The 15,807-nt window shown below is 40.5% G+C and overlaps 2 protein-coding genes across 4 annotated transcripts in view; one reads left to right on the top strand and one right to left on the bottom strand.

The window, feature by feature from the left end:
* LOC126281775 (uncharacterized) overlaps nucleotides 1-1,688 on the bottom strand; it is a 74,679-nt gene extending 72,991 nt beyond the window's left edge. The window contains exon 1 of the mRNA XM_049980984.1: nucleotides 1,605-1,688. The gene's annotated coding sequence lies outside the window, so the exon portion shown is untranslated. The remainder of the gene's footprint in view (nucleotides 1-1,604) is intronic.
* The window catches only part of LOC126281745 (uncharacterized), a 221,055-nt gene continuing 206,848 nt past the window's right edge, over nucleotides 1,601-15,807 (top strand). For 2 of the 3 annotated variants that reach the window (XM_049980943.1, XM_049980935.1), the window contains exon 1: nucleotides 1,805-1,954. In XM_049980943.1, coding sequence (XP_049836900.1) covers nucleotides 1,805-1,954 — 150 coding nt within the window. Of the gene's footprint in view, nucleotides 1,683-1,804; nucleotides 1,955-15,807 lie in introns of those variants that run through there. The other variant, XM_049980961.1, reaches the window with a different exon arrangement.

Genomic DNA, 15,807 nt, shown 5'->3' with positions numbered 1-15,807 from the left:
GACTAGAAAATTTCTGCCAGTAGTTCTGGTGGTGGGGATCATTATTATTTAGACCACTATCTTTTTGTTAGTAATGTTCCAAATTGTTTTAGCTTTATTCTTGCAAAGTTTTATCTGTTGAGCATAGTGTACATGTTTCACGTTTTTTATAAGAGAGGAGGATTTTATAATATTTGTTATTGATTTTCAACTTCTGACTACAGCTGTCCTATTAAATTAGGGAGATCTCTCTTTTACAAGCACAAAACATCTTAATCCCGAGTTATCCATCCCTTGCCATTGCTTCTATTCAATTTTACTCTTGTCCGTTTAACGAGGAAAAAGATGCTATGGGAATATGTTTAAGGAAGATTTAAATTTTTTCATGTAAACTGTCTGTTTCATACATTTCTCTCGAACATTGTTCTAATAACACCTACCTAAATACTGGTTATCAAGTCAGTGTTGATGGTTTAGTGATGCACTACTTTCCTCCTGTGATTTGTATGTAACTGGTCAGTATATTTTGTTTACATTTGACCATCATGTTTACGTAAATCACTGCCTATTTGGTTTACAACTATATCAATGGAGATTGATGGAATGGAATGCAAGATGAACCAGGTTTGGTGAACACCAGCAGCTTAGAAACTGACATTCAGTCACATTCCATACACTCAACAGTGAAGGGGAACTTTGTGGAATGAGTCAACTATTGGAATTACAGTGACATCATTATAAAAATGATTCAGTTTGCTACACTACCTACTAACAACCACTTCTAATGTTATACTTCTGGGATATCTAACGAAGATATTAACTGTATTTTCCATTAAATTTGACGTGTAAACTAAACTCTGGCATATAAATGTTGCAACTTCGGGAAAAAGCTATACAGGTCTACTGACTTTTCAACTGATGAAGCGGGGAGATCCAATATTGGATAGGATTTAATGCGGCATTTTGAACGTATACAAATAGGGGTTTATTTTTGTATTACTGCTCCTTACATACGATTGCCAGCCCCACGAAGGTAAGACTAATTACAGCCCGCACGCCGTACAAGAATCAAAAGAGTACAAATCCTGTATTTAGTGCCATAGAAGATACAGTCCAGTCATGTAGTTTCCACAGTGTTTTGAAGAGTGTGGATGTTGATAATGTGATTCTATTGTAGTATTATTCGAATGTAAAATACGGTTACGCTTGCGGAAACAAATACCTATTGCAAGTACATGTTTACCTCATGATTGGCGCGTTTACAGTTGTAAACATCAACAACATTGCGAACAATTGCAGCATATAACAATACGAAGGATGTAAAATCCTATACTATCGAAGATGAAAGGATTTGGTTGTTATTTACGCCCAATTACACAAATCTTCAACATTACACGACTTTCTGGCAAAAGTAGCAAGTCTATCATACTAAGATTTCGAGGTGTAATCCAGACAAAAGCAACGTTTTGACAGCTTTTTTGGTTTACATTGAAAATATTAATTTTATTCTTTAAGAAGGCACAAGAAAGATTAAGGAATCCAACGTATTCCACCAGGAGTATGAATATTGCTTGTAGCTCACTACCGGAAAAAATAGTGATCTTTATTGTGAATTATACATTTACCTTCAAGCAGTTAGAATCTACATAAAAAATGCTTAATACCCGACGATCATCAGGTCTTACAGTATCTGACAAATGGAGGTGAGGTTATTTTCATCTTTCTTGGCGATTTGAATAATCGTGTCTGCGTGTGCTCAGTTGTAAACATTACAAAGATAATGCTTTGGGATGCGCGTGATTTGTAAACATTACAGAGATAGTGTATGTTCAATGTTGTGAAGTTTGTGGCGGTTATTAAATTTAGTATGTGTGACAAATATGTTTTTATTGAAACTGTGAAGAGCAAGGGGACTCTTAGGACTATTAAACATGTCATCTCAAAGCGAAAGTTTGAGGATGAAGATGTTATTGTAGTAAGAACACCAGTATTTAAGTTGTTTATATTTATATATGAGCTGTCTGTTAGTTTTATTTGATTGTTCGTTGCACGGATCATTTGAACGATAAATCATAATGCTGCGGAACGCGTCATTTTATATACACATCACAATATGTAAATATGACTACATTCTGAACATTTAAATTTTTTAAAGAAAAAGTATGTAGAAGTGTGTCAGTACTTCCTGGCTACCGCCTCCTGTGCATTACAATATTAGAAATTCTTGCACGGAATAGACAGATTTATCATGGAGAACCTTTTTTAGTTTGTTTTCAAATTTTACTTTATTTGTCAGAAATTTTATATCGCTGCATAAGTTTTCAAAAATTTTAGTTGCAGCATTGTGCACCCATTTTTTTGTGCTAAGATCTTAATATGGAGTAATAAAGGTAGTTTTTTCTGGTGTTTTCTTTTGAAGTGCAGTTGTTGTTGTCGTGAGCACAGAGACTGGTTTGATGCAGCTCTCCATGCTACTCTATCCTGTGCAAGCTTCTTCATCCCCAAGTAACTACTGCAGGCTACATCATTCTGAATCTGCATAGTGTATTCATCTCTAGGTCTCCCTCTACGATCTTTACACTCCACGCTTCCTTCCAATACTAAATTGGTTACCTCTTGATGCCTCAGAATGTGTCCTACCAACTGATTCCTTCTTCTAGTCAGGCTGTGAAACAAATTCCTCTCCTCCCCAGTTCTATTCAGTACCTCCTCATTAGTTAATGGTCTACCCATCTAATCTACAGCATTCTTCTGTAGCACTGCATTTCGAAAGTTTCTATTCTCTTCATGTCTAACCTATTTATCGTTCATGTTTCACTTCCATACTCCATACAAATACTTTCAGAAATGACTTCCTGGCAAATCTATAATCGAAGTTAACGAATTTCTCGTCATCAGAAATGCTTTCCTTGCCATTGCCATTGACAGTCTACGTTTTATATCATCTCTCCACACACGTGGAGGAACTAAAATTCCTAGCACAGCAATGGCTCTTGACCTTGTGTTTGCAGGAAATGCATTGTAAACTATCTGATGCCCTTGTACTACAGGGCATGTCAACCATAGCAAGGATGACCTGACTGGGGAAGGGTGAAGGAAGGAATTACTGTGTTTGTTTGTAATTCTCACCAAGCCATTTGGGATCTGCGTGAAGTTTGTGCGGGATTCCTTTTGTGTGAGACTTGTACAGGCTCCAATCTGCGGTTTTAACCAACTGCCATACTGGTTAGTTCCTCCATTTGTGTCATGAACCCATTAAAGTTCCACTGTAGTACGGGAACCATTTATAATGGAGGTTACACTTTCACACTGTCTTTCCACTGTGAGGAGAGCCAACGAAAGGTAGAAGTTCAGTCATGGGACGAGATGAGTGCCCCAGGCCAGAATCGAGGTCCATCAGCTCTGAAGATGAATCGTTAAAAGATATCAGAAAGAGTGGTGTCAACATTGTTAGACTGCTTACTTCCCGTCTCTGTCAGTGGTTGCTGCCTGGCCTTTGATTTTTTGTTAAGGGGAGTAGTGTGAAATGAATAATAAGATTTCCGATGCAAAGAAACACCATATCAGTTGTGTTAAAAAACAACTTTTAATGCAAGTAGCTTGCTATTTATTTACATTGACAGTCTTCAAAAACAGTTGCTAACTTAGAGGCCCAGAGTAACTTTAGATTTAATGCAATACAGGAGAGGTTGCACTCCTGCTTCTGCTTTTAATGCGATATCTTCCGACATTTTAAATGAGCACCACAACTACATAGCTGTATTCACAGATGGTGTAACTAAACAAGGGGATTCCATTGGCTGCTCTGTTGTTTTCCCTGATCAACTCCTCCAGTTTCAGTTGCCTCCAGACTTCACTGTCTTTAATGCCAAATTATCAGTGATCTTGAGGAAACTGTAGCAGATGAGATGTGCCGCACCTGCTAAATTTCTTGTCTGTTCTGACTCCTTTAGTGCCCTTCAGTCTGTGCAACCCGTGTATCCAACCAGTGAAGTCTCCTGAACCTCTTGTCATGGCTTTGCATCTGCACCTGCAATTCAATTAGCCTATTTGGGTGAGGACACTTTCCGGGGTATGTTATTTTCTTCCATTGTCTCCTGTCCTCTTTCACCCTCATGACAATATTGCATTTCTCTGTGCCCAATATCCAGCATGGTAGCCAGTCTGTAGAGGTGGGGCCGTCATGTACCCATTTGGTGGTAACCCCCTGACAACAGAGGGATGGCACTGCTGATGCCCGGGCTGTAAACTTCTCACATATGCCAAGGAGTAGATGCCTGTCTTCCTAGGACATCAGGACTCCCGGCGACGGCCATCATGCCAGGTGGCCTTTGCTGTGGCTGGGTGGTGCCTGTGGGGAGAGCCTCTGAGGCTGAGGGCAAGATTGAGAACAATGCTGACAGATATGACCCTAAATCATTTCCCTTCCTCACTATATCATGAGAGGGCCACTGAAAGTAGAGAGCCATATTTGCCTCGGTATTTAGTCTGTAGCAGAATGAACTGGGACACCTACGAAGCGTCAATTTTTTTTAATTTTTTTTTTTTTTTTTTTTTTTTTTTTTTTTTTTTTTTTTTTTAGCATCTTGAGGATAAGTTGGGTGAAGTGACAGTGCTGTCCAAGATTACAAGTGGTGCAAACTCGATTCAGACAGCATCCCCAGTCCAGTCCTAGGCATTACTCACTTGTGACCAGTTGGGTGATATTCCTGTTTCTGTCACTCCCCATAAAAGCCTCAACATGGTCCAGGGGATTATTTTCCATTGCGACCTCCTCTTACAGTCTGATGACAACCTCTGCGCCAATCTAGAATGGCATTGTGTTCGTTTCATCTGGCGCATTTAAGGGGACCCAAAGATGACAGGGTTGCTACCTGGTGCCTTTGGCCTTTGAGGGTGATTCATTGCCTGAAAAGCCCAAGGTGATGGTTTACCGCTGTGACATTGAATCGTATGATCCTATCCCTATGTGGTGCTTTTTAAGTGCTGGAAATTCGAGCACGTCTTCCCACTGCACTTCCAACACCACATGTTGAGACTGTGGACGTCCACTTCATCCAGATACTCCATGTGCACCTTCTCCCACTTGTATCAACCAAGGAGAGCAGCCATATTGCATAGTACTCCAAAAGGAGCAGAAAATCATGGAGTACAAGACGTTGGACCGGTTAACTTACCAAGAGGCTAAACAAAAATCTGAATGATTACCGTTAGGTTGACGTCCACATATGCAGCAGCTACATTACTGTCGCTGTCACAAGCACCAGTCGTACCACACTCTGTGCCATGAACAGAGGGCCCTCCGGGCCTCCAGAATCTATCCGCCCCCTTTGTGGTAGGGTGAAAATCTTCTTCAGTTGCTCCCAAAGTACTGACTTCAGGACCAAGCCCTCCCCCCCCCCCCCTCCAAATGCAGGGGATATTGGTCCCTTCCTCCCCAGCCGGAGAAGCAACAGCCTTGTCCGGCTCCTCTAGTGCAGAAGGGGACCCTCTCTTCCAAGGTCTCCACTAATGCCACAGTGGACCCTCGCCAGTGGCCAAAGGAGCCAAAAGCTGCTGGACGAAGAGCTTCACGGTCTTCCTCCATGTCTGAAGCTATTTTGGAGAAGACCTCCCAGGAAGCCCCTGAAGAGAAGCGAGAGGGCAAGCAGACAAAGAAGTCTGCTAAGAAAAAGGACCTTCCGTTGGCCACAACACCACCACTTCCTACCAATTCGTCTCCAGCCGGATCTGGTGTGATGGCGTATTTCCATCGCAATGGCGAGAGAGTGCCTTCATTCCAGTGCTCAAACCTGGCAAATACCCGCTTGATGTGGATAGCTATCGGTCCATCAGCCTCATCAACATTCTTTCTAAGCTGTTAGAACATACGGTAAGTTGACGGTTGTGTTGGGTCCTGGAGTCATGTGGCCTACTGGCTCCATGCCAGGCCATGCCAGGGGGGTTGCACTAGGGTCCGTCTACCACTGATAATCTAGTTTCCCTTGAGTCTGCCATCTGAACAGCCTTTTCCAGGCGCCAACACTTGGTTGCTGTCTTTTTTGATTTACGAAAAGCTTATGACACGACATGGCAACATTATGTCATTGCCACGTTATATGAGTGGGGTCTCCGAGACCGCTACCAATTTTTATCAGAAATTTCCTATCACTCCATACTTTCTGTGTCCAAGTTGGTGCCTCCCATAGTTCCCCCCATATCCAGGAGATAGGGGTCCCACAGGGCTCTGTATTAAGTGTATCTCTATTTTAATGGCCATTAATGGTGTAGCTGCAGCTGTCGGGCCGTCCGTTTCACCTCCTCTGTATGCAGACGACTTCTGCATTTCATACTGCTCTTCCAGTACTGGTGTTGCTTAGTGGCGCCTACAGGAAGACATCTACAAGGCGCAGTCACGGGCCCTAGCCCACGGCTTGCAGTTTTCAGCTGCGAAGTCATGTGTCATGCACTTCTGTTGGTGTCATACCATTCATCCGGCAGCAGAACTTTACCGTAATGATGATCCGCTCGCTGTAGTGGAGACACATAAATTCATAGGACTGTTTTTCGACACCCAATTGACGTGGCTTCCTCATCTTTGTCAGCTGAAGTGGAAGTGCTGGCAGAACCTCAATGCACTCCGCTGACATCAACTAGGGTGCAGATTGCTCTACACTGCTGCAGCTCTACAGAGCCCTTGTTCAATCCTGCCTTGACTGTGGTTTGGCAGCATCCTCAGTGTTGCGTTTATTCGACCCAGTGCACCACTGTGGTGCTCGACTGGCAGTGAGAGCTTTTAGACAGTGTCCTGGTGGAGGCCGGAGTTCCTCCACTGTGTATCCGACGTGCACAACTGCTTTCCAGTTACGTTGCACACATTCGTAGATCTCCTGAGCATCCGAATTACCATCTCCTTTTCCCATTCACGTCGGTTCATCTCCCCCACTGGAGATCCAGGTCAGGGCTTACGATTGCGTTTCGCATCTGATCTCTTCTGTCTGAAGTGGAGTCCTTGCCTTTACCACCTATACTCAATGTCAATTCACATACACCTCCATGGTGTACACCTAGGTCGAAGCTTTGCCTGGACCTTTCATGTGGTTGTAAGGACTCAGTTATCCCTGTGACTCTCCACTGTAACTTCCTCTCAATTCTTAACATGTACTGGGACCATGAAATGGTTTACACCAACGGCTTGATGGCTGATGGTCATGTTGGCTTTGCATATGTCCATGGAGGAAGTATTAAACAGCACTCCTTGCCAGATGGCTGCAGTGTTTTCACTGCAGAGCCGGTGGCCATTTCTCGTGCTCTTGAGTGCATCCGCTCATACCCTGATGAGTCATTTCTTTTGTGTACTGTCTCTTTGAGCAGCCTACAAGCTATTGACTAGTGTTACCCGGGCAAACCTTTGGTAGCAACCATACAGGAGTCCATCTAAGCCCTGGAATGGTCCACTCATTCTGTGGTGTTTGTGTGGACCCCAGGCCACGTTGGAATCCCAGGAAATGAACTTGCTGACAGGCTAACGAAACAGGCTACACAAAAACTGATTCTGGAGAGATCGGTATCCTCGTAACTGACCTGCAGTCATTATTATGCCACAAAGTTTTTCACTTTTGGGAGACGGAATGGCATAATCTCAGTATGCACAACAAACTGTGTGCCATTAAAGAGGCTATGAATATGCGGAAGTCCTCCATGCTGGCCACTTGCATGGACTCTGTGGTTCTCTGCCGGCTCAGCATTGACCATATATGGTTAACACATGGCTACCTCCTCCGTCACGAGGACCCACCTCAGTGTCACTGTGGCTCACATATTACTGTCATCCACATCTTGCTGGACTGCCCACTTTTAGCCCCTCTGTGGCAGACTTTTAACCTTCCAGCACCCTACTTTCAGTGTTGGGTGACAATTTCTTTTTTTTCCCCATGCTATCTAAGGGTGGGCATTTAACCTTCTCTCCGAGGCCACCACCCTCCCTCCATTTTAACTCTGTTACACTTTCTTTGAATTTGTTTGTCTTGGTAGTCGTCTTTTCCGTACATGTGTTCATCTTGCCGTGCCTTTTTGGGGTGGACATTTTAATGTGTTGCAGAGTGGCTGGCTCATCCTCTTTTATTATTGTGATTAGCCAGCTCAGATGATCTGCTCTATGGTTTTAATACTTCTTTCTACTTTTCCTTGTGGTGTATGTTTTCCCTGTTTTTTGTTAATTCCATTTGTTTTCTTTTTAGGTGTAGTTCCCCATTCCTTTCCCCCCTTTTACTTTCTCAAACATACTTTGGGTGTTTTATTGTACCTTGAGCCTTGCTTGCGTCAGGAAAAAGGGAGTGATGACCCTGTAGTTTGATCCTTTTTCACCCCAAAGCAACCAACCTTTATTCTAATCCACAACTACGTCTCCTTTGAAAGAAGGGTGTACAAACGGATCCATGACACAGCCATGTCACCCTCCTTTGCCAACTTTTTTTTGGGCCATGTAGAGGAAACCTGCCTAGCCGCTCGAAACCCCAAACCCCTGGCCTGGTTCAGGTTCAGTGACAATACCTTCATGATGTGGACTCCCAGCATGCCACATTCCTTGATGTTGATCTCCACCACTCTGATGGCTCCATCCGCACCTCTTTCCATATTAAACACAGCAACCACAAACAATACCTGGGTCAATCCAAATGAAGAGGTCCAATAAAAATTAAGTTGGTTGCTTGACCATTTTAAATATTTTAATTTTTTGTATGTGATTACCCTATAATTAAGAAGTTCAAAACAGTTTTTTTTAAAAAAAATTACCTTTTGCCTTTACTAAATGGTGGCCATTTTCGTTTGTAAGTGCGCAATGATGTTTCAGTTTAGAGACATTAGCAAAAATATAAATATCTCTGCCTTGGGTTACGTTACAACATTGGAATTGACATGATTGTTTTTAGAAAAGTGTCCTCTACAACATTGTACATTACACAAAATTCCCTAAATGCAAAAATAACCAGTCAAAATGACCTTCAAAGTTTGGTATCGAAAATTCCAAAACTCCACTTTTTAAAACCAAAAATAACAAACAAGGAGTGATTTATGAGAGTCTATTTTTTTCCTATAGTAGTCACTTAGAATGCAAATTGAAGAACTGCAAAATTCATCTTTCTCATTTTTAAAGTAGAAAATAAATGGGTGCACTGTTGCCTGGTCATTGACCCAGTGGTACCTTTTTATTGCGTCCTGAATCACAAATGTAAAATTTTCTGCAAAATCAGCTAGCACTATGCATTCAGTTTCGCAAAATTGTGCTTTCTTGTCCTTCAAAAACGTACTTTGGAGTTTAGAAACATAGTGGTGACTTTTGATTTTTTTTTTTTTGAGTTATCGATTAAAGATTCCTAGTATCTCCCTGAGATTTAACCACTTTTATCATTTCTGACCTGTTGTTACCCACTGTTTGAAGATAATACTGTCTTTTCCTCATCATCTTCGTGAAACAATTGAATAACGGTTTCTGTACCAGAGCATTTATTACACAAACTCATCATGCAGTCATAACTGTTAGTGTCACAGACCATTTAATCTAGTAACTCTTTGTAGTTAAAATCACCGAGTTTTGCACCCGCAATCATCAGTTTGACATTTTGATGATATAAACAAACACATACGGAGTGTGTGTCTGAAGATCCAGCCAAAATACACCACTTAGGGCGGACGCCTCAAAATTTTGACCTTCCAGTTTTGCATTCAGGATGAGAATTTTTGAAAGATACATGAAGTACATTTTAATTTGACGGCACTAGTTGTTTCTGCTATGTTACTTTAACTCCATTTATAATAACTCTTTCTCTATCTTTGCTATCTGGGCATGGTCTACTGTTTTCATCTTCAAAAAACTAATGGATCTTTTTCATTGTTTCTTCACTTATACCTACTCCTTTTTTCTTTTCTAAAACTGGAAGAATGCCTTCCTCTTTCACTAATTTTCAGGTAAGTTTAACCAAACAATGAGAAACGTTGAATTCATGAACTATTTTTTCTTTTGACCATGAGTCAGGAAGCAAACTAAAAATTTCAGTTTTGTCCTCTTTAGATGTCACTGAACATTTAATTTTTAATTTCTCTCTAAGCTCATATATTCAGTGCCAGATGATGCTAGTTGTAGGTTTTTTCCTTCTTTAGAAATAATGTTGCTATCTGTATTACTAAAGCATGATTCCAAGTCTTTTCTAATTTTGTCTGAAATTATTTGTACCTTATCTTCAATAGCTGCTTTTCTTTTCCTGCTACTTGTTGTTGTTGTGGTCTTCAGTCCTGTGAGTGGTTTGATGCAGCTCTCCATGATACTCTATCCTGTGCAAGCTGCTTCATCTCCCAGTACCTGCTGCAACCTACATCCTTCTGAATCTGCTTAGTGTATTCATCTCTTGGTCTCCCTCTACGATTTTTACCCTTCACACTGCCCTCCAATACTAAATTTGTGAACCCTTGACGTCTCAGAACATGTCCTACCAACCAATCCCTTCTTCTAGTCAAGTTGTGCCACAAACTCCTCTTCTCCCGAATCCTATTCAATACCTCCTCATTAGTTATATGATCTACCCATCTTATCTTGAGCATTCTTCTGTATCACCATATTTCGAAAGTTTCTATTCTCTTCTTGTCCAAACTATTTATCGTCCATGTTTCAGTTCCATACATGGCTACACTCCATAAAATACTTTCAGAAACGGCTTCCTGATACTTAAATCTATACTCGTTGTTAACAAATTTCTCTTCTTATTAAAAGCTTTCCTTGCCATTGCCAGTATAAATTTTGTATCCTCTCTACTTGGACCATCATCAGTTATTTTGCTCCCTAAAGAGCAAAATTCATTTACTACTTTAAGCGTCTCATTTACTAATCTAATTCCCGCAGCATCACCTGATTTAATTTGACTACATTCCATTATTCTTGTTTTGCTTTTGTTGTTGTTCATCTTATATCCTCCTTTCAAGACACTGTCCATTCCTTTCAACTGCTCTTCCAAGTCCTTTGCTGTCTCTGACATAATTACAATGTCATCGACGAACCTCAAAGTTTTTATTACTTCTCCATGGATTTTAATAACTACTCTGAATTTTTCTTTTGTTTCCTTTACTGCTTGCTCAATATACAGATTGAATAACATCGGTGAGAGGCTACAACCCTGTTTCACTCCCTTCTCAACCTCTGCTTCTCTTTCATGCCCCTCGACTGTTATAACTGCCATCTGGTTTCTGTACAAATTGTAAATACCCTTTTGCTCCCTGTATTTTACCCCTGCCACCTTCAGAATTTGAAACAGAGTATTCCAGTCAACATTGTCAAAAGCTTTCTCTAAGTCTATAAATGCTAGAAACGTACGTTTGCCTTTCCTTAATCTTTCTTCTAAGATAAGTAGTAAGGTCAGTATTCCCTCACGTGTTCCAACATTTCTACGGAATCCAAACTAATCTTCTTCCAGTTTTTCCATTCGTCTGTAAAGAATTCGCGTTAGTATTTTGCAGCTGTGACTTATTAAACTGATAGTTCGGTAATTTTCACATCTGTCAACACCTGCTTTCTTTGGGATTGGAAATATTATATTCTTCTTGAAGTCTGAGGGAATTTCACCTGTCTCATACATCTTGCTCACCAGATGGTAGAGTTTTGTCAGGACTGGCTCTCCCAAGGCTGTCAGTAGTTCTAATGGAATGTTGTCTACTCCCGGGACCTTGTTTCGACTTAGGTCTTTCAGTGCTCTATCAAACCCTCCACGCAGTATCATATCTCCCATTTCATCATCATCTACATCCTCTTCCATTTCCATGATATTGTCCTCAAGAACATTGCCCCCGTATAGACCCTCTATATACTTCTTCCACCTTTCTGCTTTCCCTTCTTTGCTTAGAACTGGGTTTCCAGCTGAGCTCTTGATATCCATGCAAGTGGTTCTCCTTTCTCCAAAGGTCTCTCTAATTTTCCTGTAGGCAGTATCTATCTTACCTCTAGTGAGATAAGCCTCTACATCTTTACATTTGCCCTCTAGCCATCCCTGCTTAGCCATTTTGCACTTCCTGTCGATCTCATTTTTGAGACGTTTGTATTCCTTTTTGCCTGCTTCATTTACTGCATTTTTATATTTTTCCTTTCATCAATTAAATTCAATATTTCTTCTGTTACCCAAGCATTTCTACTAGCCCACGGCCCGGCTTTTTACCTACTTGATCCTCTGCTGCCTTCACTACTTCATGCCTCAGAGCTACCCATTCTTCTTCTAATGTATTTCTGTCCCCTATTCCTGTCAATTTTTCCTTTATGCTTTCCCTGAAACTCTGTACAACCTCTGGTTTAGTCAGTTTATTCAGATCCCATCTCCTTAAATTCCCACCTTTCTGCAGTTTCTTCAGTTTTAATCTACAGTTCATAACCAATAGACTGTGGTCAGAGTCCACATCTTTACATTTGCCCTCTAGCCATCCCTGCTTAGCCATTTTGCACTACCTGTCGATCTCATTTTTGAGACGTTTGTATTCCTGTTTGCCTACTTCATTTACTGCCCTTTTATATTTTCTCCTTTCATCAATTAAATTCAACATTTCTTCTGTTACCCAAGGATTTCTACTAGCCCTCGTCTTTTTGCCAACTTGATCCTCTGCTGCCCTCACTACTTCATCCCTCAAAGCTTCCCATTCTTCTTCTACTGTATTTCTTTCCCCCATTTCTGTCAATTGTTCCCTTATGCTCTCCCCGAAACTCTGTACAACCTCTGGTTCTTTCAGTTTATCCAGGTCCCATCTCCTTAAATTCCCACCTTTTTGCAGTTTCTTCAGTTTTAATCTACAGGTCATAACCAATAGATTGTGGTCATAGTCCACTTCTGCCCCTGGAAATGTCTTACAATTTAAAACCTGGTTCCTAAGTCTCTGTCTTATCATTATATAATCTATCTGAAACCTGTCAGTATCTCCAGGGTTCTTCCATGTATACAACCTTCTTTCATGATTCTTGAACCAAGTGTTAGGTATGATTAAGTTATGCTCTGCACAAAATTCTACCATGCGGCTTCCTCTTTAATTTCTTAGCCCCAATCCATATTCACCTACTATGTTTCCTTCTCTCCCTTTTCCTACCACCGAATTCCAGTCACCCGTGACTATTAAATTGTTGTCTCCCTTCACTATCTGAATAATTTCTGTTATTTCATCATACATTTCTTCAATTTCTTCGTCATCTGAAGAGCTATTTGATTTTGTGTTTATAACCTTGTAGTCACCTGACCAAAAGTCTTGTTCCTCCTGCCACCGAACTTCACAAATCCCACGATATCTAACTTTACCTATCCATTGCCCTTTTTAAATTTTCTAGCCTACCTGCCCGACTAAGGGATCTGACATTCCACTCCAAATAGTAGAACACCAGTTTTCTTTCTCCTGATAATGTTGTCCTCTTGAGTAGTCCCCGCCCAGAGATCCGAATGGGGGACTATTTTACCTTTGGAATATTTTACCCAAGAGAATACCATCATCATTTAACCATACAGTAAAGTTGCATGCCCTCTGGAAAAATTACGGCTGTAGTTTCCCTTGCTCTCAGCCGTTCGCAGTACCAGCACAGAAAGGCTGTTTTGGTTAGTGTTACAAGGCCAGATCAGTCAATCATCCAGACTGTTGCCCCTGCAACTACTGAAAGGGCTGCTGCTCCTCTTCAGGAATCACACATTTGTCTGGCCTCTCAACAGATACCCCTCCATTGTGGTTGCACCTACAGTATGGCTATCTGTATTGCTGAGGAACGCAAGCGACCCCCCCCCCCCCCCCCTCCTCCGCCGCTGTTTCACTCTCACATAACAAGGACAAATGTTCAAGTTTCATTTCCCTCAAACCTGTAGTAAAAGGCTTTTTATGAACTTTAAGTGGATCGCTTCATTTTCTTCCAAAAATGTGGTTGTACTTCAGAATATATTTCTCCTCGTGATACTCACACACTGATGTTACAGAAGAACTTTCTTGAAATTTAAACAAAGTTTGCCTTGACATTTTTCAAGTTTTATGAAACTGAACCATAAACTGTTTTGTGACACACTTCTCTTGCTCTCTGTCCAACAGAGCACTGTTCATCCATGTTATTGCATTCCAATTAATCTCTCAAAATTAATTACAAATTACACACAGAACAAAGCACATAACACATTCTACACTCTCAATGAAGTATGTACATCCACTCTAACAGAGTTTTCAGAACAGACTGACTACAACAATGCCAAACCCAGCAATAATGTACTTTTGCAATGTCACATCCAGCATTAATGTACTTCTTGATAGACAATAAACCTAAAAAGGCATTTTTATTACCATAGAACAAATGCAAAAGCTCCTATTGTTTAATATTGCATTATTAAAAATAAATAAACTGATTGAATATTGGGTGATAGTGTTAACTAAATATATGTCACAATTAAATTTTATCACAATGAAACAATAAACCATTTAAATAGGTAACAGCCATAAGCTCAGTTTTAGAGTAATGAGAATTATTTCCTAATTTTCAAAAATTCATATCTTTGTCCGCAGTCAGATATCAATGTTGAAATTTTTACATTACAGTGCTATCATATAGATGTACAAACTGTGCAAAAATCGTATTTTTATATTCAGTCTCTCCTGAGAAACTAACCCCAAACTTTACACACAAATATATATATATATATATATATATATATATATATATATATATATATATATATATATATTAAAAACAAAGATTCCAAGACTTACCAAGCGGGAAAGCCTTTAAATATGTCTGCTTGTGTCTGTGTATGTGCGGATGGATATGTGTGTGTGTGTGTGCGCGAGTGTACATCTGTCCTTTTTTTCCCCTAAGGGAAGTCTTTCCGCTCCCGGGATTGGAATGACTCCTTACCCTCTCCCTTAAAACCTACATCCTTTCGTCTTTCCCTCTCCTTCCTGAAGAAGCAACCATCGGTTGCGAAAGCTAGCAATTCTGTGTGTGTGTTTGTGTGTTTTGTTCATGTGCCTGTCTGCCGGCGCTTTCCCGCTTGGTAAGTCTTGGAATCTTTGTTTTTAATATATTTTTCCCATGTGGAAGTTTCTTTCTATTTTTTATATATATATATATATATATATAAATAAAACAGAAAGAAACTTCCACATGGGAAAAATATATTAAAAACAAAGATTCCAAGACTTACCAAGCGGGAAAGCGCCGGCAGACAGGCACATGAACAAAACACACAAACACACACACAGAATTACAAGCTTTCGCAACTGGCAGTTGCTTCGTCAGGAAAGAGGGAAGGAGAGGGAAAAAATGAAAGGATGTGGGTTTTAAGGGAGAGGGTAAGGAGTCATTCCAATCCCGGGAGCGGAAAGACTTCCCTTAGGGGAAAAAAAGGACAGGTGTACACTCGCGCACACACACACACATATCCATCCGCACATACAAGGTATGTGCGGATGGATATGTGTGTGTGTGTGCGCGAGTGTACACCTGTCCTTTTTTTCCCCTAAGGGAAGTCTTTCCGCTCCCGGGATTGGAATGACTCCTTACCCTCTCCCTTAAAACCCACATCCTTTCATTTTTTCCCTCTCCTTCCCTCTTTCCTGACGAAGCAACTGCCAGTTGCGAAAGCTTGTAATTCTGTGTGTGTGTTTGTGTGTTTTGTTCATGTGCCTATATATATATATATATATATATATATATATATATATATATATATATATATATATATATAAAATTCAAATTTCAAAAATTTATAAAAGATTAAGGAAATATTTGTAAGTGTTCTTACTCTATATGAGGCTAGTGGAGTATGATATCTAACTATAGGAAAAAATAGACTATCATAA

Source organism: Schistocerca gregaria, chromosome 1, assembly GCF_023897955.1.
Source record: "Schistocerca gregaria isolate iqSchGreg1 chromosome 1, iqSchGreg1.2, whole genome shotgun sequence".
In the NCBI taxonomy this organism is placed as follows: domain Eukaryota; kingdom Metazoa; phylum Arthropoda; class Insecta; order Orthoptera; family Acrididae; genus Schistocerca; species Schistocerca gregaria.
Note: the sequence above shows the minus strand (reverse complement) of the source record. Positions and strands in the feature narration are given on the sequence as shown.